The sequence below is a fragment of the Saccostrea echinata genome, unplaced genomic scaffold (assembly GCF_033153115.1).
Source record: "Saccostrea echinata isolate AGI-Se365-2 ecotype Australia unplaced genomic scaffold, CSIRO_AGI_Sech_v1 ptg000011l, whole genome shotgun sequence".
Classification (NCBI taxonomy): domain Eukaryota; kingdom Metazoa; phylum Mollusca; class Bivalvia; order Ostreida; family Ostreidae; genus Saccostrea; species Saccostrea echinata.
The window spans coordinates 3,500,056-3,526,590 of record NW_026889760.1 but is presented as its reverse complement, the minus strand read 5'-3'; the positions used below and the strand labels follow the sequence as shown (position 1 = coordinate 3,526,590).

General features: G+C 37.8%; 1 protein-coding gene and 1 pseudogene across 1 annotated transcript in view; both read left to right on the top strand.

Annotated features, from left to right (window-relative positions):
- The window catches only part of LOC133184815 (uncharacterized oxidoreductase YjmC-like), a 16,533-nt gene extending 10,537 nt beyond the window's left edge, over nt 1-5,996 (top strand). The window contains exon 12 of the mRNA XM_061319895.1: nt 5,877-5,996. Coding sequence (XP_061175879.1) covers nt 5,877-5,894 — 18 coding nt within the window. The 3' untranslated portion in view covers nt 5,895-5,996. The remainder of the gene's footprint in view (nt 1-5,876) is intronic.
- On the top strand, nt 5,325-26,535 carry LOC133184814 (E3 ubiquitin-protein ligase TRIM36-like; annotated as a pseudogene).

The window sequence follows — 26,535 nt, the reverse complement described above, 5'->3', positions numbered from 1 at the left end:
AGCGCCAGAGCAGAATTCGCCAAAAACGCGTTGCATTCCTGTCGCTTCGCTCGCGAAGCTCACTGGTTGTTGTTTACGTTGTTTTATGGATAAAACTGCCGACTCCTGTGCTAGGATCATTGTACGCCTATAGAGGACAACTCTTAAATACTCTGTGCTTAGTCAGAGTGACCTTAGCACTGGTTCTCTGTTATTGATTAAAGTGGCTTGTCGCTAGGAAATTGGTGTTTTTTCAGGGCGCTTGTGCTCGTTAACCAATGTCAGGGTACCAGTCAAAGAGGTCAGTTAAAGCTGACATGAATTCTAAAAAACGCAACATTTGCATCAATGAACGACTTGTTTCATACCAACTATTCCGCCATATTTCTTTCAGATACCTTGTCTTACTGTAACAATATATACCCCAGTGCCCTTGTTGCACTTGAGTGAATTTTTGGTTTGGCTATCGACGCCTGCACATCTCCGATTGTAAAGTATTTGGGAACACATGAATTGATGAAAACATTTTAAAACCAGAACAGATAAAACAGACATAACGATATTTATGAATAATTATCGTTTTGAATAATATAAATGCAAGTTTGGAAGAAAAAACATAGTTGCGCGTGTTTTTTTTAAAGCGTACCAATATATGTACAATAAACTTGAAATAATACACAGTAAAACTCGTACAAATAATTTGCAAGTATCTATCGTAAGAATGGAACAAACCACCAGCGTATTTCCTATGCATGTCCATATGCATTCAAATGCAATTGATGCATATCGAGAGAACACGTCGAACACTGTAAACTTATTCATACCTGGAAATAGACCACTGTACGCATTCGAAGATGTGCACATGCCGAATAATTTACACCTTGTATTCCATTTATTGAAATATGCATCACAAATAAGTAATAAACCCCATAAATACTCAACAGTAAACACGTTGATACTTCATCGTACAGTCTAGCACTCGATGCTGATCAGATATGGGTTAGGGAAAATATCAAAAGTGAAAAAGGGAATTAATATTTGCGCAAATGGGTAAAAAAAAAAAGAAGAAATCATTAAAAAAAGTATGATTGATTATTATCTAAAAACTAAACTGAGTAATTTGGTGTAAAAAATGAATTAGAACACGACATGAGCATTTAACCAGAACACAAATTAACAAATATACACACACGTGGAGCGGGAGGGGGGGAGGGGGGGAATACTCCCTTTTCTCAGAGTGTCTTTCAGGCACGTAGCATCTAAGAAATAATTGACACTTTAGCTGAAAAATCTTTGACAAGCAAAAAAAATTAATAATATAAATTTTAATAATAATAATAAAAAAATAAATAAAAAAAATAAAATATGAGAAATCTCCAAAATCCTTTTTCGTGGCGGTGATGGGGCGGGGGGGGGGGGAGCAACTTTTTCGAGGATTTGACTAAAGTGCAACAAAAAGTGGAGGAGATCAGCCTTTGAGTGTGTATTTCATACTTATGCTCGAAAAAGAGGGGGCATCCGCCGCCCACGCGTTCTACAGGCCTGTCTTTTACGTTTGATTTTGGAGGGATTTTTTAATTTTAAGACCACCCCCCCCCCAACTCTCATCCAACATTTTTGTACATTGTACTCAAATATTTTTCCGCCGAAAATGATAGTATGAATGGAATCCGTCCCTCCCCTGACTACGGATTTTTTTTAAATGCCTGTTTTCCATCTTCACTTCCCCCAATTTTTAAGTGCCTAAAGTTTTTCTTTTGCTTGTCAATCATTTTACTGCCCCCCCCCCCCGCTCCCCCTCGCATACACACATTTTGAGAAACGGTGCTACATGCCTGTTTTATATGCATGTATAGGAAGTCTTTCCAGATTGAAGAGTTTCCGCAGGCAGTCTTAAATTTGGTACCTATTTAATTTCTTGTATTTTGAAAAAATCTTAAAAGATAGCTTAAGGATTACTTGAAACCTAAACCGCAAGATTATGGATAAATATTTTTTGCATTTTCAATACAAGTATACTCTCTCTCTCTCACATGTGTAAGCATCCATACATGTAATAGCAATAATGCATATAAAATCCGATGTAGTAAAAATCTTGGGAAATGATATAGTCTTATAAGGGTAGATCAAGGAATTTTTCTGGGGCAGGGTGGATCAAACCTGCTGAAAAAATTGTCTCCTTTTTTTGACAAGGCCAAAAAAAAAAAAAAAGGAAAAGAAAAGAAGAAAAAAACCTACACACCCAAACGAAAAGGGAACAAAACAATTGTGAAAAGTATATTTCAAGGGAATGGAAACATGTGGATCCTTCTCATGTACTTTCCAGAGGAAACGAAGTCAGTTTTTTTGTTTTGTTTTTTTATACCTCTGAAGAGCACAGAGGGTTCCTACCAGAAATTTTTTAGACAAGAAAAAAAAAAAACCAATATCCAAAAAAAAAAAAAAAAAAAAAAAAAAAAAGGGGTGTGGGTGGGGGGTGGATACTGTCAGGGGCACATTGTTTCCTTCCCTATAAACTTTGACTATTGATTACAATATTTAAAGAAATAATACACATGCACACAACCAATTTTAATCATTCAGTCACATCACAAAATTTCTTTAAATATCCAGAACATATAAATATGTGTAGTTGTTAAAAAAAAATTATGTAATGTAATAATTAGTACTTTTGCATCGCCTCGTAATATCTTTGGCAATGCGCGCGAGGATTGTTGAATCACACCACTTTACATTTGGGTACACGGTAGAACTATTTCAATTATCAATGTTACTTTCATATATACTAATAGTGTAATACTTACTCAACTTCAATATATACAAAAACATGTACTGTAGATTATTTTATATACACATAATTATGTCTGTGCTTGTTGGTAATTGTATCAATCGTTTTTTGTAATTTATGACGCGTAAAAGGGTCCTGATTTGAAAAATGTCTACAGAAACAAATTGTTCAGTGTGTGTAAATTAAGGATGTATGTGGTAGCTTCTTTATTGTTCAAATATATATGTATTGTATATCAAACATGCATTTGCCGTTTTTGATTTTTTATGCATTGCATCAAAATTATTCAAAATTTATATACTCCTATCCAGTTTTCAGTAAAATTCCTAGTTTTGGTAGGATTGTTGGATTTATTGCATGTTCCAAAACTGCTTTATCGGAGATGTGTACAGGCCTACATGTTTTCGGTCAGTTCATGGCGTGTTCCAAAACTTTGCTATCGGAAATGTGCACATGCCGACAGCCAGGCTAGAAAATCACTCAAGTGTAAAAAAGGCACCAGGGTTTATATAGCCGGTAAAATAAGTGAATCTGAAAGAAATATGGCGGAAAGTATCACATTTTAAGAGTTCATGTCAGCTTTAACGTTCCTTGCTTCTTCTTCTTCCTATACAGTGCAGGGCCTAATGTGGGCATCATCGCACTTGATAATTTTAAAAAAGGACGCAGGCGCAGTGGAGAGTTCTCTTTTTACAATTAAAAACTAGATAAAATAGTACTGTCACGTAATATTGACCAATTTTTCCTTTTTATTTTCATTTATTCAAAATTACTCTCCCATCTTGATCTTAACCCTCCAATACTCAATGACCTTCTTGACTAGAGCGTCTCACAGGTTATGGGAATTGGTGCTGTTACTCAACCTGTATAAATGCAGCAAGAGACAGACACAGTCCAGCTCATCACTCCTTTATTCAACTGAACAATCTAGTTTTAATATTTATAATTACAAGAGATAGTTATGCAGTATACAATATACTAATTATTATAATGAACATTACTAATTATAATATACATGTAAATATATTAACCTGTAAATAAAATGAGCCATCTGCAAATTTAATCATTTTACAAAAAAGCGCAAGTCTACAGAAGTATCTTATTATTATAAAATGCAACAACTGAACAAGAGACAGACACAGTGCAGCTCACACTCCTGACCATGTCTGTCCGCGCCGCATTTATACCCCCCCCCCCCCTTACACGCCTTACAATATCAGCCTTTTTCTTCACAATTTGCAATAATGACTGTGAATTTTCACTTGAATTTAAATTGACATTATTCTGTCCTCCACCACTCTTTATTTTTTCATCTTTCGTAAAATCATCTTAAAATTTATTAATTTATACCCACGACTGCCCTTTGGTCAGTTAAATAATACTGGTTGCTCCTTCATCCTAACCAAGTATATCTTCTGATAAACAAGTTAAAACATATATGCATGTGAATGACGAATCTTCTTGGAGCCGTACAAGTGAAAAGTTTAACCCTTTTGGACAGCATCTATGTTTATTTTTATCTCAAGAGCTCGCATCCGTTATCTATCATAGCAGAAAACAAATTCTTTTACATTCCTATTTTTTAAATACATTTTTAGCTCACCTCAACGAAGTTGGGGGAGCTTATGTAATACCCTCGGCGTCGGCGTCCCAGGTTAAGGTTTTTGGAGCAGTTTTCTTTTCAAGTACTTCTATAGCCTATATTAGTCAGAGATGCATGGAGGATGCTTCTAGTGTGTTTCATTGTACCAGTCAAGGTTTCAGATGTTGCAATTTCAGCTAAAGAATGACCAGGTTAATGTTTTTGGAGCAGGTTAAAGTTTTTGGAGCAGGTTAAAGTTTTTGGAGCAGGTCTCATTTCCAAGTAACTATAAGCCCTATATTGACCAAACTTGCATGGATGATACATCTAAGGATGCACACTACTGAACTTGCTTCGGATGCTGGATCTGACCTACATTTTTCGGATGAGTGACTAGGTTAAGGTTTTTGGAGTAGATCTCATTTCCAAGTAACTATAAGCCCTATATTGACCAAGCTTGCATTGATGATACATTTAAGGATGCACACTACTGGACTTGCTTCAGATGCTGAATCTGACCTATATTTTCCGAATGAGTGACCAGGTTAAAGTTTTTGGAGCAGATGTCATTTCCAAGTATCTATAAACCTTATATTGACCAAACTTGCATGGATGATACATATAAGGATCTACAATACTGGACTTGCTTCAGATGCTGGATCTGACCTACATTTTCCGGATGAGTAACCAGGTTAAAGTTATTGGAGCAGATCTCATTTCCAAGTAATTATAAATCCTATATTGACTAAACTTGCATGAATGATACATCTAAGGATGCACACTACTGGACTTGCTTCGGATGCTGGATCTGACCTACATTTTCCGGATGAGTAACCAGGTTAAAGTTTTTGGAGCAGATGACATTTCCAAGTAACTATAAACCCTATATTGACCAAACTTGCATGGGGATGATACATTTAAGGACTCACACTACTGGACTTGCTTCGGATGCTGGATCTGACCTACATTTTCCGGATGAGTAACCAGATTAAAGTTTTTGGAGCAGATCTCATTTCCAAGTAACTATAAGGCCTATCTAAACCAAACTTGCATGGATGATGCATCAAGGGACGAACAATCTCAAAACTTGCTTCAGATGCTGGATTTGACTTACATTTTCTGAATGAGTGACTAGTTTTAAGTTTTCAGATAAGTCTATTCCCAAGTAACTGCAAGCCCTATCAGACCAAAATTGCATAAATGTTGCATCTAGGGATGCACACTCCTAGATTATTAGTTTAGTGTGGGACTTTGCCTTACTTAAAGACAACATTCGTTGAGGTGAGCTCTGTAATCTCTGATTACCTATGTTTTGATATGATATAAACATGATTAATGTTTGAAACAGTAATCAATATAAAATTATGTTATAAATTTTTCGTTTGAAAAGATGATGAAATTTATGTTTTTTTTACTGAGTACACAAATGAATTTTCAAGGACAGATCTAACGAGAAACTAATCAGATAAACTCGGTTACAGATTAAATTCTTCAGTAACACTGGTACGTCATTGATTTTTTTTTTAGATTCAACATGGATCTTAGCAACAGTGCCCAGGATTTGATGAGATGTGACCTTTGTGAGGTTGCCATAGTACAAATGTACTGTGATTTCTGTCATGTCAACCTTTGTAAACCCTGTATTGGAGAACACATTTCTGATGAATATGACAAACATAAAGTGGTCCCATTCGATCAAAGAAAATTAACCCCGATTTATCCAAAGTGTGCAACACATCAAACTAAAAGACATAAATTTCAATGCAAAGAATGCAACACTTCTGTGTGTTCTTTGTGTATTATATCAGATACACATAAGGGTCATACCATTTCAACTCTTTCTGATATCTATACGTCAAAGAAAGAAGTCATTAGAAAAGATATTGATGAATTAGAAAAGATAATTTCTCCAACGTATGATGAAATATCAACAAAATTACAAACTCAGATAGCAACCCTGGCTGGAAAATATGAAAAACTTGCAAAAGCAGTTACAAAACAAGGAGAAGAATGGCACAAAGAAATCGACACCATTGTCAATAAAATGAAAAGGGAAATTGAAGAGGCAAAAACAAAACATGTGAGCATTCTGAAAAAAAACAATTGGATGAAATCAAACAGATTCAATATCATATCAAACAAATACTTGTTAACCTAGATAGAATTCAAGAATCAAATGAAGTGTACAGGACCATTGAATACAGTTCTAAAAACAAAGAATTCAGCAATCTTCCACCTAAAGTTCAAGTATCACTGCCAACGTTCACTCCAAAAACAATAGATACAGACCATTTTTACAAGTTGTTTGGGTCTCTGACACCATTTTCTACTACAACAGAAAAGGATGGTTACAAACTGAAGAATCTAGAGATACTAACCAGAGATTACTTTGTAGAACCAGAACTTCTCACTACTATAAATACTGGGTATAGAAACCTCCGCTCTGTTACCTGTCTCAGTGAAGAAGAAATCTGGACATGTGGAGACACTAGACTGAAGCTAGCAGCCAATAACAGCAGCCATTAAGCCCGTAGAAGCTAGCAGCCACTAAGGAAATTCATCAAAGGACTGAGAGTACTCTGACGCAATACTGTTTAATGCCTCATTTTCGACAATTTATAATTAATAATTAGATAATTAATGCAACACTTAATTATTGATTAATAATTCAAACACTTGGAGGCAGTTAAGCTCACCTGCATAAGGAAAATTATGCGGTTTCACAACAAACAAACAAACAAACAAAAAGAAGAAAATGTCACCATCTTTGACCGCTTAAGAATAAAACAGCATTGGATAGGTTAAGTACTTCCGGGAGAATCCCTTTTAGGCTCTTTTACGGGTCTCAGGAACATGATGGTGCCAACAGGCTAACCTGAAATTTGCTTACTCCTAAAATTTACATTGATAAGGGTTTGAAGGTAATTTAATCTATTTTAAGTTATGATCCTTGAAGTGTGCTTCGAACAATTACTGGCTCAAGGTAAAAGGGTCCACAGGGCTATTATATACGGCCATAAAATTTAGGCTGAAGTGGTACCACCAAGTGGTGCCAAGGGCAGGTTACATATTTCAAGCAGCTATTATACCTCTTATCTTATAAGTGTGCTTTAAATCATTACTGTGCAAGATAGAAAATTTCTAGGACTATCTTTCCCGCAATCGGTTTGAGGCTGTAACGGCACCACCAAGTGGTGCCAACGGTGGGGAACATCTTTCATGCTTTCATTTTTCAACCATCATTGACCACTAGAACAAACTAACACTAAACTGGAAAAAAGTTAAGGGCCTTAGGGAGTATCCTTTGTCAACTTTTTGACAGGTTCCAATGACTAGAAAAGGCCAGTTAGGTAACCTGAACTTTGTTGTTTTTCACATTGTCTATTGATATACAGATTAAAAGTCAGACGTTATACCCCTTATCTTTGAAGTGTGCTTCAAATCATTACTGGGGCAAGGTAGAGGGCCCCTAGGACTATCATTTCCCGCTATCAGAATGTTGCTGTAGTGGTACCACCAAGTGGTGCCATGGGTGGGGGACGTATTTCAAGCATTCATTTTGAAAGAATCTTTGACTACTAGAACAAAGTAACACTAGTGAAAGGTTAAGGACCTTAGGGAGAACCACTTGCCAGGTTTTGGAAGTGTCCCTAGGAAAGGAAGGGGCCAGTAAGCTAACCTGAAATTTGTTGTTTTTCACTTTGTGTTTTAATATACGGGTTAAAGGTCAGCTATTATACCTCTTATCTTTGAAGTGTGCTTCAAATCATTATTGGGGCAAGGTAGAGGGTCCCTTGGACTATCATTTCCCGCTATCAGAATGTTGCTGTAGTGGTACCACCAAGTGGTGCCATGGGTGGGGCACGTATTTCAAGCATTCATTTTGAAAGCATCTTTGGCTACTAGAACAAAGTAACACTAGTGAAAGGTTGAGGACCTTAGAGAGAACAACTTGCCAGGTTTCTGAAGGGTCCCGACAAAGAGAAAGGGCCAGTAAGCTAACCTGAAATTTGTTGTTTTTCGTTTGTGTTTTAATATACGGGTTAAAGGTCAGCTATTATACCTCTTATCTTTGAAGTGTGCTTCAAATCATTATTGGGGCAAGGTAGAGGGTCCCTTGGACTATCATTTCGTGCTATCAGAATGTTGTTGTAGTGGTACCACCAAGTGGTGCCATGGGTGGGGCACGTATTTCAAGCATTCATATTGAAAGCATCTTTGGCTACCAGAACAAAGTAACACTAGTGAAAGGTTAAGGACCTTAGGGAGAACCACTTGCCAGGTTTTCGAAGGGTCGTGTTGAAGAAAAAGGGCCAGTAAGCTAACCTGAACTTTGTTGTTTTTCACTTTGTGTTTTAATATACGGGTTAAAGGTCAGCTATTATACCCCTTTTCTTTGAAGTGTGCTTCAAATCATTACTGGGGCAAGGTAGAGGGCCCCTTGGACTATCATTTCCCCCTATCAGAATGTTGCTGTAGTGGTACCACCAAGTGGTGCCATGAGTGGGGGACGTATTTCAAGCATTCATTTTGAAAGCATCTTTGGCTACTAGAACAAAGTAACACTCGTGAAAGGTTAAGGACCTTAGGGAGAACCACTTGCCAGGTTTTCGAAGGGTCGTGTTGAAGAAAAAGGGCCAGTAAGCTAACCTGAACTTTGTTGTTTTTCACTTTTTGTTTTAATATACGGGTTAAAGGTCAGTTAATATACCCTTTATCTTTGAAGTGTGCTTCAAATCATTACTGGGGCAAGGTAGAGGGCCCCTAGGACTATCATTTCCCGCTATCAGATTGTTGCTGTAGTGGTACCACCAAGTGGTGCCATGGGTGGGGCACGTATTTCAAGCATTCTTTTTGAAAGCATCTTTGGTTACTAGAACAAAGTAACACTAGTGAAAGGTCAAGGACCTTAGGGAGAATCACTTGCCAGGTTTTCGAAGGGTCCCGGGGAAGTAAAAGAGCCAGTAAGCTAACCTGAACTTTGATGTTTTTCACTTTGTGTTTTAATATACGGGTTAAAGGTCAGCTATTATACCCCTTTTCTTTGAAGTGTGCTTCAAATCATTACTAGGGCAAGGTAGAGGGCCCCTAGGACTATCATTTCCCGCTATCAGAATGTTGCTGTAGTGGTACCACCAAGTGGTGCCATGAGTGGGGGACGTATTTCAAGCATTCATTTTGAATGCATCTTTGACTACTAGAACAAAGTAACACTAGTGAAAGGTTAAGGACCTTAGGGAGAACCACTTGCCAGGTTTTGGAAGTGTCCCTGGGAAAAGAAGGGGCCAGTTAGCTAACCTGAACTTTGTTGTTTCTCACTTTGTGTTTTAATATACGGGTTAAAGGTCAGTTAATATACCCTTTATCTTTGATGTGTGCTTCAAATCATTACTGGGGCAATGTAGAGGGCCCCTAGGACTATCATTTCCTGCTATCAGAATGTTGCTGTAGTGGTACCACCAAGTGGTGCCATGGGTGGGGTACGTATTTCAAGCATTCTTTTTGAAAGCATCTTTGGTTACTAGAACAAAGTAACACTAGTGAAAGGTCAAGGACCTTAGGGAGAATCACTTGCCAGGTTTTCGAAGGGTCCCGGGGAAGCAAAAGAGCCAGTAAGCTAACCTGAACTTTGTTGTTTTTCACTTTGTGTTTTAATATACGGGTTAAAGGTAAGCTATTATACCCCTTTTCTTTGAAGTGTGCTTCAAATCATTACTAGGGCAAGGTAGAGGGCCCCTAGGACTATCATTTCCCGCTATCAGAATGTTGCTGTAGTGGTACCACCAAGTGGTGCCATGAGTGGGGGACGTATTTCAAGCATTCATTTTGAATGCATCTTTGACTACTAGAACAAAGTAACACTAGTGAAAGGTTAAGGACCTTAGGGAGAACCACTTGCCAGGTTTTGGAAGTGTCCCTGGGAAAAGAAGGGGCCAGTTAGCTAACCTGAACTTTGTTGTTTCTCACTTTGTGTTTTAATATACGGGTTAAAGGTCAGTTAATATACCCTTTATCTTTGATGTGTGCTTCAAATCATTACTGGGGCAATGTAGAGGGCCCCTAGGACTATCATTTCCTGCTATCAGAATGTTGCTGTAGTGGTACCACCAAGTGGTGCCATGGGTGGGGTACGTATTTCAAGCATTCTTTTTGAAAGCATCTTTGGCTACTAGAACAAAGTAACACTAGTGAAAGGTTAAGGACCTTAGGGAAAACCACTTGCCAGGTTTTGGAAGTGTCCTGTTGAAGGAAAAGGGCCAGTAAGCTAACCTGAACTTTGTTGTTTTTACACTTCAAAGGTAAGGGAGGTAGTAGTCTTTCTTTAACTTCATCTCACAATGCAATGTAAAAAAAGTTTGGTTTAGTCTACTGGTCCCTTCCAGGGCTAGAGAGCCGGAGATCCCTCAAAAAGTTGACAAGATATACTAAATAAGAATACTTACCCATAGCAGTGCTATTTTAAATGTTGTCCAAAGATGACAAAGAGAAAATTGCTAACAATTTGGTCCCAAACCTTAACACTACTTAATGGCACCCCTACAACCCAAATGTGACAGTGGGAAACGATAGCCCTATTTTGCCTCAGTCTTGGTTGAATGCACTATTCAAAGGCAAGGTTGATAATTGCTGATATTTAACTCTTTCAAACAATATATCGTCCTTGGGTAGAGGGTATGCAGTGACCTTGAATCAATTTTTTAGATGAAAGATCAACGTCAGAAAATAGCTTTGCATAAGAAAACTTTGTTCAGAGTATGTCTTCTCTCTCCTTGGCCTTACCTGGCTCAAACTTTACTCACAGAGTATCCATTGGCGAAGGGTGTTCAAGGACTTGAGCCATTTTTTTCAAACAAATGTCAAGGTAAAGAAAACCTCCTTGTGTATAATCCTTGTTCAGAGCATATTTTCTCCCCGCTTGGCTCTTTTGAGCTCATACTTTATACTTAGAGTCCTCTCGGGTAGAGGGTTTGCGGTGACATTGAGCCAATTTTCTAGATGAAAGGTGAAGGTAAGAAAATCTCTTTGCATAAACATATACTTGTCTAGAGCAAACGTTCTTTCTAATTTTTATAGATGAAAGGTCAAAGTCAGTAAACTCTTTGTGTACAATCCTTGTCCAGGGTTTATTTTTTTCTCTCGTTTGCCCTACCTGGATGAAACATTTATTTTCTAGGATGGTTGTCACGTTTATAGAAAACCTCTGCAAATAAATTTCTTTTTCATTTTTCCTTCCATCCAGGTCACAAAGAAAACTACAACTGAGTTCAAGGCTTAAATCCATTACAAAATACATGACTGTTTTCATATTTTGAGTATGCAAAAATGAACCAAATTATGTTCGAAAATTACTCACATAGACCCTCACCAGACTTGTTGCAGACCGGTAAACGGGTAAACAGGGTACAAATACCATAATTACTATATGGGCCTGTACAAAATTGGACTAGGCAGCAATTAATCATCATTATTCTAATCAAAATAACAAGAAACACACTAGAGGTGTGATAAAATATATAGAGAAACAAAGGGTTAATTTCTATTGTAAAACGTTATATTTTGTATGTTGTTAAACCATTCCCTCACGTTGATTTGGTCCCTCCCTTCGACAAGAACCAAATATCATGGCACTTTGGAAAAGTTTGCTAACATAAACTCACCCTATGAATGCAAAATTTTGGGAACAGCTTTATATTGAGTATTTTGTTAGGCAAGTGTTCCACCCCACCCCCACCCCCCACCCCAACCACCACCAGCCTTTATTTTTAGCTCATTTGATCTGACGGATCAAATAAACTTTTATTTCTGATTATAATCTCTGTTGTTGTTGTTGTTGTCTTTGGCGTAAAATTTTTACAATATTATCTTCCCAAGAACTGCTGGACCAGTTTAAACAAAATTGCCTAAAAGTTTCCTTGGGTAAAGGGGATTTAAGTTTGTTCAAATAAGGGTAAAGCTCATTTTAAGGAGATATAAGATGACTGAAAATTTCAAAAGTCTTATTCTCAAGAACCACTGAGTCAGAAAAGTTTGATTTATATGAAAGCTTCATAACATAGTGTAGATTTAATTTGTCCACACATGACCCCCAGGGATAGAGTGGAGCCATAAGAGGCAATTAAAGTTTTATAATGGAACGTATAAGAAATACAAACTTTTCAAGACCCACTTGGCAAGAGCAATGGAAACTTATTGCGATAGCTTCATTACATATTATGGAATCAAAATTGTTTTTACAAAGCACTACTCCTCCTACCGTTTTATCTAATTTGAATGAGACTGTACAAGTAGATTATACTAAGATACATTATTCTGTTAATCTTCTTTAAAGAGATTTAGTTGAACAGTGTTGTCATGGTTAGTAAGGTAGATACAGTCAAACCTCATTATCTCAAACTAGATGGGGCCACTATTAAAGTTTGAGATATCCGATGATTCGAGACAACCTTGAATTTATACATGTTATAGGTGGATTCATGAATCCCTATTTGACCCCCAGGGTGAAAATGAAAACTCCAAAACATTATTGCACATCTACAGGACACCACCCTCCATTTTCCATAAGATGATTAGGCTACTGTGTACAAGAGGCCCAGCGGCCACATCGCTCACTTGAGCACTGTGGCTAGGAAAAAAGCAAAAATCAGTTTAGTATTGAAAAGCTTAAATGCATAAGTGGTCCCAACCTACCCCTAAAAGGGAGTGGGGATATGATTTGAACAAATTAAGATCTACACTAACTCAGGATGCTTACATAATTTTTTGACTGTGACTTTTTTCTCTACAAGTTTGAACTTTTATTGTGGCCCCACCCTACCGCAGGAGGTCATGATTTGAATAAACTTGAATCTACACTATCTGAGGATGCTTCCATATATATATGACAAAAGATTTTTCCTATATATTCCTATGTAAAACTTTGATCGTTCATTGTGGTCCCACCCTTACCCGGGGGTCATCATTTGAACAAACTTGAATCTACACCACCTGAGGATGCTTCCACATGATTTTGACCAATCATAGCTTTGCTGTTCTTGAGAAGAAGATTTTTGAAGATTTTTCCTATATACTTTATGAAAACTTTGATCTTCCATTGTGGCCCCACCCTACCTCCAGGGGTCATGATTTGAACAAATTTGAATCTATACCACCTGCAGATGCTTCCATATATATTTGACCAATTATAGCTTTGCTGTTCTTGAGAAGAAGATATTTCCTATATACTCCTATGTTAAACTTTGATCGACCATTGTGGTCCCACCCTACCCCGGGGATCATGATTTGAACAAACTTGAATCTACACCACCTGAGAATGCTTCCATATAAATATGACCAATCATAGTTTTGCTGTTCTTGAGAAAAAGATTTCTGAAGATGTTTCCTATATATTCCTATGTAAAACTTTGATTGTCCATTGTGGCCCCACCCTACCCCCGGGGTTCATGATTTGAACAAACTTCAATCTACACTATCTGACACTAATTCCATATGAGTTTCATCTTTCCTGGCCCATTGGTTCTTGAGAAGAAGATTTTTCAATAATGCCATTAATCCCCTTTACCCAAGGATACTTTGTGCCAAGTTTGATTGAAATTGGTCCAGTAGTTCTGGAGAAGAAGATGAAAATGTGAAAAGTTTACGACAACGCCAACGACAACGACGACAGACAACGGACAAATTTTGATCAGAGAAGTTCACTTGAGCCTTCGGCTCAGGTGAGCTAAAAATGTAAGAGGGGTTCTGGGAACCAGGGGCTCTTTGTATAAAAGGTCATTTTTCGACCCCATATGACCCTAAGGGTAAAAATGAAAATTCCAAAACCTTATTGCACATCTACGGGACACCATCAATCATCTTCCATAAGATGATTAGGCTACTGTGTAAAATGTAAGAGGAGTTCTAGGAACCAGGAATTTTTTGCATTTTTACCTCCATTTGACCCCAGGGTAAAAATGAAAATTCAGAAACCTGAATGCTCATATACAGGACACCACCAATCATGTTCCAAAAGATGATTAGGATACTATTTTAAATGTAAGAGGAGTTCTGAGAACGATGTTTTAGTAGAATGAAATATGAAGATAAAACGGTATTCAATCTCAGAAGTCCAATGAAACGATACAAATTTGAAGCAGAGCAAACGCGGACCTCAAAAATTAGAGGTGGGCTCAGGTGCCATGGAGGAGTAAGCATCCTCTCCCGACCGGTCACATCCGTCGTCTGCTCCTTGTCATGATCGGAAACAAAAACCAGATAAATCCGCAGACAGTTCAGTGTATAAATAATATCATAACAATTAGTATGAGAAACGTCAGTCAGCATTTGACTCAATAATAGGTTGTATGTGCTGACAAGGTCATTGTATCGACCTAAAAACTTGCGAAAAGATGACTTCAAACGACACTGTTGATACCCTTGTTTCGTCAACTTGTTTGTCAATAGCTTGCCTCGTTTTAGAAATTGTTCATACGTAGAGCATGCTGTTGCGTATCGAATCAACTGAGAGACATAAACACCATATGCAGGTGATAAGGGTAAAATTAAAAATTTCAAAGCCTTATTGCAAACCTTCAGGACACCGCCTATCATATTCCAAAAGACTGATTGGTTACTGCGTAAAATATAAGAGGAGTTTGAGGAAGAAGCAAATGTGACAGACAGACGAACGGAATAGGGTAACAACATTACAAGAAAACTGTACAGGACCTGGATATCGAATATCTGAAACATAATCCTCCACCGTGTTCATGTTCTTCTTCACCCTATAAATAGTCCTGCTGGACACGTTATTACTGGTGACGTAAATATAGTTAATAATGAGGACCTTAGATAATTAATTTTAAAAGTTCCTAAATATAGGGAACCCCGATCCTTCAACTGGCGTCGAAATTTCTTAAATATTATGGATTCTGTAGAGGATTACGCCAGGCGATGGGCCAGATATGAAAAAGAACACCTTGACACTTTGTCAGAATGGATTAAATGTATCAGATGTATGTTAAAATCGCGCATTAAAAGATTGAGGCGCAATATGAGAACCATCTATCCTTCTGTATTCAATAATCCAGAAGTGAAAAAAGAAATAGATAAATTATATGATTAGTACGTACTGGTCCCTGCTGACAGCTCAGGTAACAACATTGTCTTTGTTTGTAAGGCTCATTATATTAAATGTATTTTAGAGGAACTTGGATTTAATTCTACAAGTGGTAATCCAAATTATACTCATAGTTCCTTTTCTAAAGAAGACATTCTTCAAAATCATGTCAGTTTTGAATATTTTTAATATTGCAAACAACCAAAATGAATTTGAATTACCATATCTATATTGGATTCCGAAACTTCACAAAAATCCTTACAAACAAAGATACATAGCGGGTTCCAGTAAATGTTCAACCAAGCCTCTTTCTTTACTCCTCACTAAGATATTAACAGTAGTGAAGGAGAAACTTCAAGAGTACTGTGCAACAATATATTCGAGAAATGGTGTAAATCAGATGTGGATACATAAAAATTCTAAGGAACTTTATGAAAATTTGAAATCACAAGAATTTACCAAAATCAACAGCTTAAAAACTTTTCAACTTCATACACAACCATTCTCCACGATAAATTAAGCTGTATGCTTTCGGATATAAGTCAAAGAGTAAGACAATGTATTTTGTCAAAGACAATTAATATTCTCTATGTTGCGAGCTTACAGCTATTAGCTCGTCTTATTTTGTTGTACAAGATGGAATTCCCATGGGTACGAATTGCGCCCCGTTATTAGCAGACCTTTTTTATATTCATATGAAGCAGAATTTGTCCAAAATCTTATACATGAAAAGAAGAGAACACTTGACGTGGCCTTCAACTCGACATTTAGATATATCGACGACGTATTGTCAATTAACAATGGTTATTTCCATTCTTATGTCGATACGATATATCCCGGTGAGCTTGAGATAAAAGATACCACAGAGTCTGACACATCTGTTTCATATTTGGATATTTTACTTGAAAAGACGTTAATGGTAATCTAACAACCAAGCTTTCTGATAAACGTGATGACTTTAACTTTTCAATCGTCAACTTCCCTTACTTATGCAGCAATATACCTTCATCACCTGCATACGGGGTTTATATCTCTCACTTGATTCGATACGCAAGAGCATGATCTACGTATATACAATTTCTAAAACGAGGTAAATTACTGACAAACAAGTTGATGAAACAAGAATATCAGCAGTCTCGTTTAAAGTCATTATTTCCCAAGCTCTATGGTCGATACAATGACCTTGTCAGCAAATACAATTTATCACTGAGTCAAATACTGACTGACGTTTTTCATACTAATTGTTAGGCCATTATTTACACACTGAATTGTCGACGGATTTTTCCGTTATTTCCCGATCATGACAAGGAGCACACGGCGGGTGTGACCAGTCGGCAGGGGATGCTCACTCCTCCATGCACCTGATCCCACCTCTGATGTTTTGGAGGTCCGTGTTTGCTCTGCTCCTATTTTGTAATGTTTAATGGACTTTTGAGCTTGAATACTGTTCGTTGTCTCCATATATTTCATTTAGAAAGTGTGGGTATAAAAAATGAATTTTATTAAGTATTCGATTGTTTTCTAGTGTACAGTCTCATAAATCCAGTATGAAAGTGCAAATTATAGAGATTTTAAATGTCATAAGATTTGATCAAATTCGTTGTGCAGATGCTTCAATATTTTGTGTGACTACCAAGCGCTAATACAACAGCATGACAATGCCTCAGAGAACTCCGAATAAGAGTTCTAATCATTTACAATGGGATCTTGATTAGTTCTTCAAAGAGAGCATTTTCCAATTCCTGTACATTTGTTGGAGGCACATCAGCCGTACACATCGCTGAAGGACATCCCCAGTTTGTTCTACTGGGTTTAAGTCTGGCAAACATGAAGGTCATTGCATTCGTTCAATTGTTTCATTAGAAATATATTGTTCAACAACTCGAGCCCTGTTTGGTATTGCGTTATTATCCATGAGATCAAAATCTTGACCAAAACTAGTAGCAGCTGTAAAAGGACAAACAATGTTGTGGAAAATCTCATCCTGTATTTAAGACCAGTTAACGGACCATTCCGAATGAAATACTGTTCCGTAATCTATCGGAACATAACCCACTCCAAACCATGACAGAAAGCGGTTATGCTTAGCAACACAATAGTTATTGTACTGTTAATTCTTTTGGCGCCGACCATATGGAAGTCCACACAAAACTTGGATTCATATGTGAACAGAATCGGTCTCGTAATTGCCAATGTTCATGGTTATTACTAACTCAAGACAAGCATTGCGAGATATTACAGTCAAACATGGACGGATATGCTGGCTTGTAAACATGCAAAGAGCCAGAGCCACTTAGGGCCCTTTTTAGCCCTGAGAATTTCTAAAAAATAGAAATTGCTATATTGATATATGAAATGGGACAGAAGGTGATAGTCAATTAATTGATATAAGGACAGGGCCATTTTATGCAAAAAATGAAACTAGCTCTTTGCTGCAGGTATCCTATTTTTAACGTCTGAGTGGGTTTTTGCAACCCATGATCATTCCTATACTTTCTATTCAAGATTTCGGCAGATATGAACCGATGCGTTTTGCCAAGAGCAAATTTCACACTCCTGACGGGCTGTCGTACTTTTTGGCCTGTCACTTCAGTCTTTGTTGCACCCCCCCCCCCCCCTCTCCTGTGTTCTGGGACCTTTCCCTTTACCTCCTTGATACGCTTTGGCTGACGTTTAACTGTCGAACCAGTTGACGTTAAGCATACCCAATTGCAACATGCCTTTGGCACAACCGTTGTGCTGTACATCCATATGTCGCCTCTGCGGTATGCTGTCATTAGTTAAGGTCAGCAATTGTCAAATTTCAAAGTCTAAAGTAATATTTAGCTGAAAGCTCAAGTGAGCTTTTCGGATCACCCGTTGTCCGTCGTCCGTCCGTCTGTAAACTTTTCACATTTTCAATTTCTTCTCAAGAACCACTGGGCCAATTTTAGCCAAACCTGGTACAAAGAATCCTTGGGTTAGGGGAGTTTAAAATGTTAAAATGAAGGGCCAAGTCCCCTTCAAAGGGGAGATAATCAAGAAAAGACAAAAATTGGGTGGGGTGATTAAAAAATCTTCTTCTCAAGAACCACTGGGCCGAAAAGCTGAAATTTATGTGGAAGCATCCTGGGATAGTGTAGATTCTAATTGTTCATATCATGACCCCTGGGGGTAGGGCGGGGCCACAATAAGTACTACAGGGGATGGGGGATCAGGTGAAAAACAGCAAGGCCAAAGTTACTCAGGTGAGCGTTGTGGCCCATGGGCCTCTTGTTGAAAATTAAAGTCTTACACAAAATTTCTTTCACTTGACCTTTGACAGCGTTTCTCATTTTGGGAGGGGGATATTGTAAATGTGCACATGGTTTCGGTTACTCGGTAATCGAACTTGTGCAAATAAAAAGCAGTATGTACGACAGCCACATAAATATTATTTCTAAAAACAAAACTCTTGTATTAAAAAATAATTGTGGACTTAATTCCATGACCCGTTACTTTTTTGTTGAGTATACATTAATTTTTTTTTTATTTTTATTGATCTATCAATTTCAGTATTAACAGTGATTAATTATCATAACTGAATAAACAAAAGAAACTGACTTCTATCAGTTTACTCATAAGATCAATGGTACCCTGCTCAGAACCAGAACACTTGATCCATTGGACCAGTTTCAGAATTTTGGAAAGGTCACCCTTCCTTGTTTCTTTTCATAACCATGCACTTAGTTTGTCTACTCAATACACAGGAACAGAGAAGATTTTCAAAGAATTGAAGCAATTTCACTATACATGTATGACCAATAAAGCCCCACCTTAACAAAATAACCATGACCAAGAGGCCTTAATTCAAAATTTTGGAAGAGGCACACTTGCTTATCATTTCTGTGCATTTAGTTTGTCTCCTAAATATACAGCTGAGAGAAGAAGACTTTAAAGAATATTACTTTACTTATATGATCTATAAAGCCCAACTCTTACATCAAAACTCCAAATCTAAGGACCAAGAATTTCACAGTTTGCTTTTGAGGTATCATTGCTTATTGGAAAAAAAATAAGCAAGCATTTAACGAATAAGTTGATTATACAAGGATATAAAGAATCTCGTTTACACACAATATTTTGCAAATTCTATGGTTGAAACAAGGGCTATGATTGCAACTACAATCTCTCGTTAAGTGCGTTACTTTTACATTGAATTGTCTACTGAATTCTCCAGTTTCCCGATAATGACAAAGAGCAAACAACGGATGTGACCGGACAACAGGGGATGCTCACTCATTTAAGGTACCTGGTCCCTCCTCTGTTTTCAGAGGTCCTTGTGGCTCTGCTAACAATTTTGTATTGTTTGCTTTGACTGTTCGCAATTCTCATATCTTATAAATGCTTAAAGTCTGACTGCTTGATGTCTAGGAGTAAATAAGACTTTTAAAAGTTACATTAAATTTGATAGTTTGAACCCCACCCCTCAGGTTCCAACAAATTCTATGTCGATATCGACAATATAACATCGATATTGTAATGCTATCGATCCTGATCATTACTATGGAATTGGAAATACTGGATAAATATTAAACTTAGTTTTATTTCGACACCGTTGCTATCGACAATATCATCGATATCGATACAGATCTGTACAATTTATTTCCAAATTGAGGAAGAAACATATTTATAGAAGGTCGCAAGTATGATGTCAATGTGCATTCATTATTTGGTATAAATTAGCTGCAATAATGTAGCCCTTTCCGATTTTTTTTAACATGATATTCTCAGGAGAGGGCTACAATTCCACTGCATCTCCATAATGGTGCAAATTTATATTTTTGATACGGGCGTCTGCAGGCAAAATAAACTGTTTTTGCATTTAACTTACTTCCAATAAGAATTTTTATTCACTATCAACAACATAGCCCATTATACGCGAAAACCAAGTAAAGTAAATCTGCGTGTTTACCAGTCGTTCTCTTCAGCAGCCATGACAGTTCTCGCGTGATGTACTGAGACTTGCGCTTTATATTTAGAATCACTTGATAAAGTAAATGTCGGTGTTGATAAATGTTTGTGTTGTTTGGTATCACTAAACATCGATAAATAAAAGCATTCCATGTGATATTTTTTCATAAACCGTAATATTTATGCTTAAAATAAGGGAAATCCAATATAGATCCGCTCCCGTAGATCCAGAATTCTCATTGGTTGTTCCAAAATAAAATCGATCAAAGTCAGTAAACATGGCGGACAAATTCAAGTTATGATGTTGACATACACGAAAAATAACCGATCTACGAATTGTTCGTAATATTTTTGGACCAATTCATGTCTTGCATAACTACATTTTATGAGTTCAGGTAAGATATGATAATAAAATACCCACTTTCTGATAATTTGAACCAAAAACTGTGCGGTAGTGAATTACTCCCGCACTTGCACCATTACGGAGATCCTAAGGAGTTGTAGCCGTCTCCCCCCCAAAAAATCGGAGATGATTACATTATTGCAGCTAGGTATAAATATCTAAATAAAATTAAGGATGACAAATAAAGGGCAAGGGTTGTTTTTATTTTTAAGGAGGTTGGGGTTAGGGTAAGGTTTTGTGTAAGGGTGAGCGTTGGTAAAAATATTATGGTTTGCGGAATCATAGTTCAATATCGGTACGAGATCGACATTAGGACAAACTTAATAATCAGAAAGAACGTACTCATAACTGTTGCATAAAGAAATACAGCCACAAGAATGATGTCGAAAATGATTTGATATCCATACGATATCGTCGATATCGACAATATCGATAGCAAGTACAATCTTCCTAAATTTAAAGTATTTAAACAAAGACATACATGCACAATGGCAAGGACAGCAGTTTGAAATGCTTGAGCAGACATGAATCGACATCGAAATGATATCGACACTATGAAAATGATAGCATTCAGGTAATATAACATTGAGGGAGATAACCAACATCCATTGAATAATCATGATTCAATATCAATGCGATATCGTGGATACGTACAGTAAGAAAAACTTTGCAAATATTGAGTATTGTAACATACGAACAAGAAAAAAGAAATATTGTAGCAAACTATGAAAAAATAATCTGTCGATATCGTAACTACATCTTGTCTTTGGCATAACTCGGCTCAAAAGAGCCAGGAACATGAAATTCACAACTTTCCTCTCCTTTTACTCACAGATGCTATATACGAAAATTGATTAAAATTGATATAAAGGTCACATAGAAAAACCTGAATATGTTTAAATATAACATACGATGGACGACAAATGACAACAGACGAAAACATATAGCAATAAGTCACCTGAGTAAATGAACAACCTCATCTCAAAATGTAATGTTAAAATGTGACAATATTTGGATGAGATGATTGTCTCAAAGACTCTCTTAAAACATAACAAGGGGCACTTTCTATGATCCCTTTCCCTTGCCTAGTGTTGGTTTGTTACATTATTCAAAGATGGCGAAGAAAAAAACGCTTGAAACAACCCACTTGGCGGAACCCCTACAGTGAAAATGATAAGCCAGCCCCCCCCCCCCCCCCATTCTGCCACAAAAGTGCTTTCATGCACACTTCAAAAATAATGGGATAATAGACGAATCCTAAATTTTCTTAAAAACTGAACAAGAAAAAAATAGTTTCTATCAGAATATTGGCAATGTCCAATCTTAAAGACCCTCCAAAAACTGAAAAGGAATACTCCCTATGATCCCTTACCTTTCCCTTGTATTGGTTTCTTATGGTGTTCAAATATTGCGAAAATTAAATACTTCAAAAAGGGCTTTCAACCAAAGCACAACTAGGTGGTTCCCCTAAATTCTTAATCTGAGATCGGCAAATGATAGCCCGATACGCCACCTCCTATACCCTACTAAGGAATGATGCATATCCACTATCAAAAAAATATAACTGATCTTTATCCGTGTTTCAATATTCAATGTAAATAAACGACAAAGTTGAACTGGCCCCCATCAAGTCCGAGAGAACCCAAAAGTTTCCAATGATCCTCAACCAGTATTAGTTTCTTCTAGGGGCCTAAGGTGATTTGAAAATGAAAGTTTGAATTACGCCCCCACCCATGGCACCACTTGGTGGTACCACTACAGCAACATTCTGATAGCGGGAAATGATAGTCCTAGGGGCCCTCTACCTTGCCCCAGTTATGATGTGAAGCACACTTCAAAGATAAGGGGTATAATAGCTGACCTTTAACCCGTATATTAAAACACAAAGTGAAAAACAACAAAGTTCAGGTTAGTTTACTGGCCCTTTTTCTTCAACAGGACCCTTCGAAAACCTGGCAAATGGTTCTCCCTAAGGTCCTCAACCTTTCACTAGTGTTACTTTGTTCTAGTAGCCAAAGATGCTTTCAAAATGAATGCTTGAAATACGTCCCCCACCCATGGCAAGACTTGGTGGTACCACTACAGCAACATTCTGATAGCGGGAAATGATAGTCCTAGGGGCCCTCTACCTTGTTCCAGTAATGATTTGAAGCACTCTTCAAAGATAGGGGGTATAATGGCTGACCTTTTAACCCGTACATTAAAACACAAAGTGAAAAACAACAAAGTTCAGGTTAGCTATCTGGCCCCTTCCTTTCCTAGGGACACTTCAAAAACCTGGCAAGTGGTTCTCCCTAAGGTCCTTAACCTTTCACTAGTGTTACTTTGTTCTAGTAGGCAAAGATGCATTCAAAATGAATGCTTGAAATACGTGCCCCACCCATGGCACCACTTGGTGGTACCACTACAGCAACATTCTGATAGCGGGAAATGATAGTCCTAGGGGCCCTCTACCTTGCCCTAGTAATGATGTGAAGCACAGTTCAAAGATAAGGGGTATAATTGCTGACCTTTAACCCGTATATTAAAACACAAAGTGAAAAACAACAAAGTTCAGGTTAGCTTACTGGCCCTTTTACTTCCCCGGGACCCTTCGAAAACCTGGCAAGTGGTTCTCCCTAAGGTCCTTAACCTTTCACTAGTGTTACTTTGTTCTAGTAGGCAAAGATGCATTCAAAATGAATGCTTGAAATACGTGCCCCACCCATGGCACCACTTGGTGGTACCACTACAGCAACAATCTGATAGCGGGAAATGATAGTCCTAGGGGCCCTCTACCTTGCCCCAGTAATGATTTGAAGCACACTTCAAAGATAGGGGGTATATTAACTGACCTTTAACCCGTATATTAAAACACAAAGTGAAAAACAACAAAGTTCAGGTTAGCTAACTGGCCCCTTCTTTTCCCAGGGACACTTCCAAAACCTGGCAAGTGGTTCTCCCTAAGGTCCTTAACCTTTCACTAGTGTTACTTTGTTCTAGTAGCCAAAGGTGCTTTCAAAATGAATGCTTGAAATACGTGCCCCACCCATGGCACCACTTGGTGGTACCACTACAGCAACATTTTGATAGCAGGAAATGATAGTCCTAGGGGCCCTCTACCTTGCCCCAATAATGATTTGAAGCGCACTTCAAAGATAAGGGGTATAATAGCTGACCTTTAACCCGTATATTAAAACACAAACGAAAAACAACAAATTTCAGGTTAGCTTACTGGCCCTTTCTCTTTGTCGGGACCCTTCAGAAACCTGGCAAGTTGTTCTCTCTAAGGTCCTCAACCTTTCACTAGTGTTACTTTGTTCTAGTAGCCAAAGATGCTTTCAAAATGAATGCTTGAAATACGTGCCCCACCCATGGCACCACTTGGTGGTACCACTACAGCAACATTCTGATAGCGGGAAATGATAGTCCTAGGGGCCCTCTACCTTGCCCTAGTAATGATTTGAAGCACACTTCAAAGTTAAGGGGGTATAATAGCTGACCTTTAACCCGTATATTAAAACACAAAGTGAAAAACAACAAAGTTCAGGTTAGCTTACTGGCCCTTTTCCTTCAACACGACCCTTCGAAAACCTGGCAAGTGGTTCTCCCTAAGGTCCTTAACCTTTCACTAGTGTTACTTTGTTCTGGTAGCCAAAGATGCTTTCAATATGAATGCTTGAAATACGTGCCCCACCCATGGCACCACTTGGTGGTACCACTACAGCAACATTCTGATAGCGGGAAATGATAGTCCAAGGGACCCTCTACCTTACCCCAATAAAGATTTGAAGCACACTTCAAAGATAAGAGGTATAATAGCTGACCTTTAACCCGTATATTAAAACACAAAGTGAAAAACAACAAATTTCAGGTTAGCTTACTGGCCCCTTCCTTTCCTAGGGACACTTCCAAAACCTGGCAAGTGGTTCTCCCTAAGGTCCTTAACCTTTCACTAGTGTTACTTTGTTCTAGTAGTCAAAGATTCTTTCAAAATGAATGCTTGAAATACGTCCCCCACCCATGGCACCACTTGGTGGTACCACTACAGCAACATTCTGATAGCGGGAAATGATAGTCCTAGGGGCCCTCTACCTTGCCCCAGTAATGATTTGAAGCACACTTCAAAGATAAGGGGTATAACGTCTGACTTTTAATCTGTATATCAATAGACAATGTTAAAAACAACAAAGTTCAGTTTACCTAACTGGCCTTTTCTAGTCATTGGAACCTGTCAAAAAGTTGACAAAGGATACTCCCTAAGGCCCTTAACTTTTTTCCAGTTTAGTGTTAGTTTGTTCTAGTGGTCAATGATGGTTGAAAAATGAAAGCATGAAAGATGTTCCCCACCGTTGGCACCACTTGGTGGTGCCGTTACAGCCTCAAACCGATTGCGGGAAAGATAGTCCTAGAAATTTTCTATCTTGCACAGTAATGATTTAAAGCACACTTATAAGATAAGAGGTATAATAGCTGCTTGAAATATGTAACCTGCCCTTGGCACCACTTGGTGGTACCACTTCAGCCTAAATTTTATGGCCGTATATAATAGCCCTGTGGACCCTTTTACCTTGAGCCAGTAATTGTTCGAAGCACACTTCAAGGATCATAACTTAAAATAGATTAAATTACCTTCAAACCCTTATCAATGTAAATTTTAGGAGTAAGCAAATTTCAGGTTAGCCTGTTGGCACCATCATGTTCCTGAGACCCGTAAAAGAGCCTAAAAGGGATTCTCCCGGAAGTACTTAACCTATCCAATGCTGTTTTATTCTTAAGCGGTCAAAGATGGTGACATTTTCTTCTTTTTGTTTGTTTGTTTGTTTGTTGTGAAACCGCATAATTTTCCTTATGCAGGTGAGCTTAACTGCCTCCAAGTGTTTGAATTATTAATTAATAATTAAGTGTTGCATTAATTATCTAATTATTAATTATAAATTGTCGAAAATGAGGCATTAAACAGTATTGCGTCAGAGTACTCTCAGTCCTTTGATGAATTTCCTTAGTGGCTGCTAGCTTCTACGGGCTTAATGGCTGCTGTTATTGGCTGCTAGCTTCAGTCTAGTTGTGGAGACCTCAGTGATATAAAATGCTTCAATATTCAAGGTTCAATTATCAAAACAAGATCAGGAGAACGACCAAATGATATAACAGTGACAAGTGATGGGGATCTAGTGTACTCTGATGGGAGGAATCGGACTGTGAATAAAGTAAAGAATGGACAGACAGAGGAGGTGATCAGACTACAGGACTGGAGACCCGGCAAACTCTGTGTCACCTCATCTGGTGATCTCCTGGTTGCCATGTTCAATAATGAAACAAAATCCAAAGTTGTCCGTTACTCAGGCTCCACAGAAAAACAAACAATCCAGTTTGATGATGAGGGTAAATCTCTGTATTCAGGAAATGACAAAGTTAAGTACATCACTGAGAACAGAAACCTGGATATCTGTGTGGCTGACAGTGGAGCTGATGCTGTAGTTGTGGTTAATCAAACTGGAAAATTCAGATTTAGATACACTGGCCATCCTTCTGCTACAGAGATTAAACCATTTATACCCCGTGGCATTACAACTGACAGTTGGAGTCAGATCTTGACAGCAGACTTCTATAACCACTGCATCCACATTCTAGACCAGGATGGAGCGTTCCTTCGTTATATAGATAACTGTAATCTCGAGAATCCATGTGGATTATGTGTTGATAAAAGTGACAATCTTTTTATTGGAGAGTATAATAGTGGAAATGTTAAGAAACTTAAATATTGGAATTGAAAC